Below are 2258 nucleotides of genomic sequence, written 5' to 3'. Positions count from 1 at the left end.
GGGGGTAGAGTTGCTTCTCCAAGCAGGTGAAATGGACTGCCGGGTAGGGAAAGGTGGGGTCAGCTGGGAGCTGGCGCGGGTCCTTTACAGGCGCCATCATCGCCACGCCCACTGCCTGAGCCTGTGAGCTGTCAGCTGGCGGGGACGTGTCCCCCCTCCCTTCCTGCTTGATCTCTCGCTGCCGACCCCATCCTCCTAGGTCTCCCCTTCATCTCCCCACCTCCCCTTCCTGCTTGGCTGGACCCCAGCCCTCCCTCGGGAGGGCTCGCCACCTCCTCCCCCAGGAAGCCCTCCTGGAGCTCGGCTTGGCTGGAGCAGCCTCGGTGGTAAAGGCTGCTCCTGCTGTCTCCCAGACTGCCTTGGTGCTTTGGGGAGCTGTGGCTGTGAGTCGGCCACGCCACCCACACTGAAAACAGAAGCGTAGTCCCAAAGGTTGACATGCTTCATTGCCAGGAACGGACGCTCGGTGCACCCCTGTGATGCAGTGCTGTAGTACCTGCACTTGCCCTGCTCTGCCCTAATTGTGGCTCTCTCTACCTTTGGCCAGGGACATGGGCAGTTCTGCTGGGGAGACCACGCACGACTCTCAGATCACTCAGGAGGCCGTCCCCAAGTCCCTGGGGACCTCGGAGCCTTCCTACACATCTGTGAACCGGGGACCACCTCTGGACAGGGCCGAGGTGTACTCCAGCAAGCTCCCAGACTGAAGCCCGCCTGGCCTCGCCCCTCCCGGCTGGCCTGGCCCCGGCAACCTGCCCGGAAGGCGCCGAGCAGGCCGGGTTGGTCCTACTGCAGGAAAACACTTCATAAAACCTTCCAAGAAAACCAGTTCAGTTGTAATGTGCAGCGTGGATGGCGAATAGAAACGAAGGAGCCGTTCGTGTTCTCGGGGAGGGGTGGACGATCTCTCTGGAGACTGGAGGTGAAGCCGGGCACCAGTGGCTCACACCTGTAATCCTAGCTACACAGGAGGCTGCTGTCTGAGGATCATAGTTCAAAGCCAGCCAGGGCAGACATCTTCCAAAGTCTCATATGTCCAACTAAGCTAGAAGTGGAGGTATGGCTGAAGTGGTAGAGCACCTGCCTTGAGTGGAAAAAGCTAAGGAGAATGCCTAGGCCCTAGGTGCTGGCACAGCTCGGCCTCGGGATGAGCCCAGGCCCTCAGGGTGACATCATAGCGAATGGGATCCAGTCCTTACGGAAAAGACCGCAGAGGAAGACAGAGCCCGCCTGGACTCTCGTGACCTCTGCAGCCTCAGAGTGGCAGGGGTGGGGCGGGGTAGGAAGCGGGGGACCCCCGTCAGAACCCCCTGTCAGTTTCCAGACCCTGGGAGGTAAATGTGGTTTCCGGCTGGTTTGTTTGGGGTTTAAACTCAGGTCTCGCATTTTCTGGGCAGGTCCTCTTACTGTTGAGCCGTGCCGCCGATACGGTTTGCTTCTAGCCTGGGCCTGCTCTGCCTGTGTCAGACTTCCGGTGGTAGTTAGGAGAGTGGGTGTGCACCCTCGTGCCCAGCTCTCTGTTGAGATGAGGTCTTGGTGAGCTAATGCCCAGGCTGGCCTCAAATGACCATCCTCCCAACCGCGGCCTCTCAACTGCTAGGATTACAAGCATGGGCCACCAGCGGCTCTCTTTTCTCCGCGCTGGATGCCTGCAGCTCTTTGTTAGGGCATCCTGACGTGGGCAGAGGGTGCTTTGAAGGGAGGCAGAGCAGGAAAGGCAGGAGTAAAGCTGTGGGAAGAGCGGCCTAAAGTCAGGCAGCAGGAGAGAGCGCAGGGGCAGTGCGGGCAGGGGCAGCACGTGTCAGCCAGAGGGGCAGCGTCCCTGGGTGGAGAAGAGGGCGCTGGCCCCCAAAGTCCCCTGGGCTGGATCCTCCAGACTTCTCGGGCCTGGGCAGAGATTCCCCTGGCCTCTGTCTCTGTGTTACCACCCCCACCCCTGCCCCGCCCCCAAGAGAGAGGACCAGCTCCCAGCCTTCCCCGGCTGAGGCTCCAGCTGGGCCTGGCCAGGGCAGAGCTGCTTGGAGTCCTGTGCTTGGTACAGCTGTTTCACGACACGCCTGTGTTTACTTTGTATTTGTGGTGAAGTTCACCTAGCACAGAACTGCCATTCTTTTTGTTTTCTGGGTCGTGCCTCGTAGCCTGCGCCGCCCTGGAAGCTCCCACCTCCCGAGGGCTGGTATTGGTGTATGCGCACCTGTACCCAGGCTTTTCTATGTCTTCTCCGATTCTAGGGCTGGTATTGGTGTATGCGCACCTGC

At 60.4% G+C, this 2258-nt stretch overlaps 1 protein-coding gene across 1 annotated transcript in view; it reads left to right on the top strand.

Moving 5' to 3' along the window:
• Upk3a (uroplakin 3A) overlaps positions 1–828 on the top strand; it is a 7274-nt gene extending 6446 nt beyond the window's left edge. Inside the window, exon 4 of the mRNA XM_013036913.1 lies at positions 548–828. Within this exon, the coding sequence (XP_012892367.1) occupies positions 548–707 (160 nt within the window). The 3' untranslated portion in view covers positions 708–828. The remainder of the gene's footprint in view (positions 1–547) is intronic.
• Positions 829–2258: the final 1430 nt, after the last annotated feature.

Source organism: Dipodomys ordii, unplaced genomic scaffold (genome assembly GCF_000151885.1).
Source record: "Dipodomys ordii isolate 6190 unplaced genomic scaffold, Dord_2.0 Scaffold1564, whole genome shotgun sequence".
Taxonomy (NCBI): domain Eukaryota; kingdom Metazoa; phylum Chordata; class Mammalia; order Rodentia; family Heteromyidae; genus Dipodomys; species Dipodomys ordii.
Note: the sequence above shows the minus strand (reverse complement) of the source record. Positions and strands in the feature narration are given on the sequence as shown.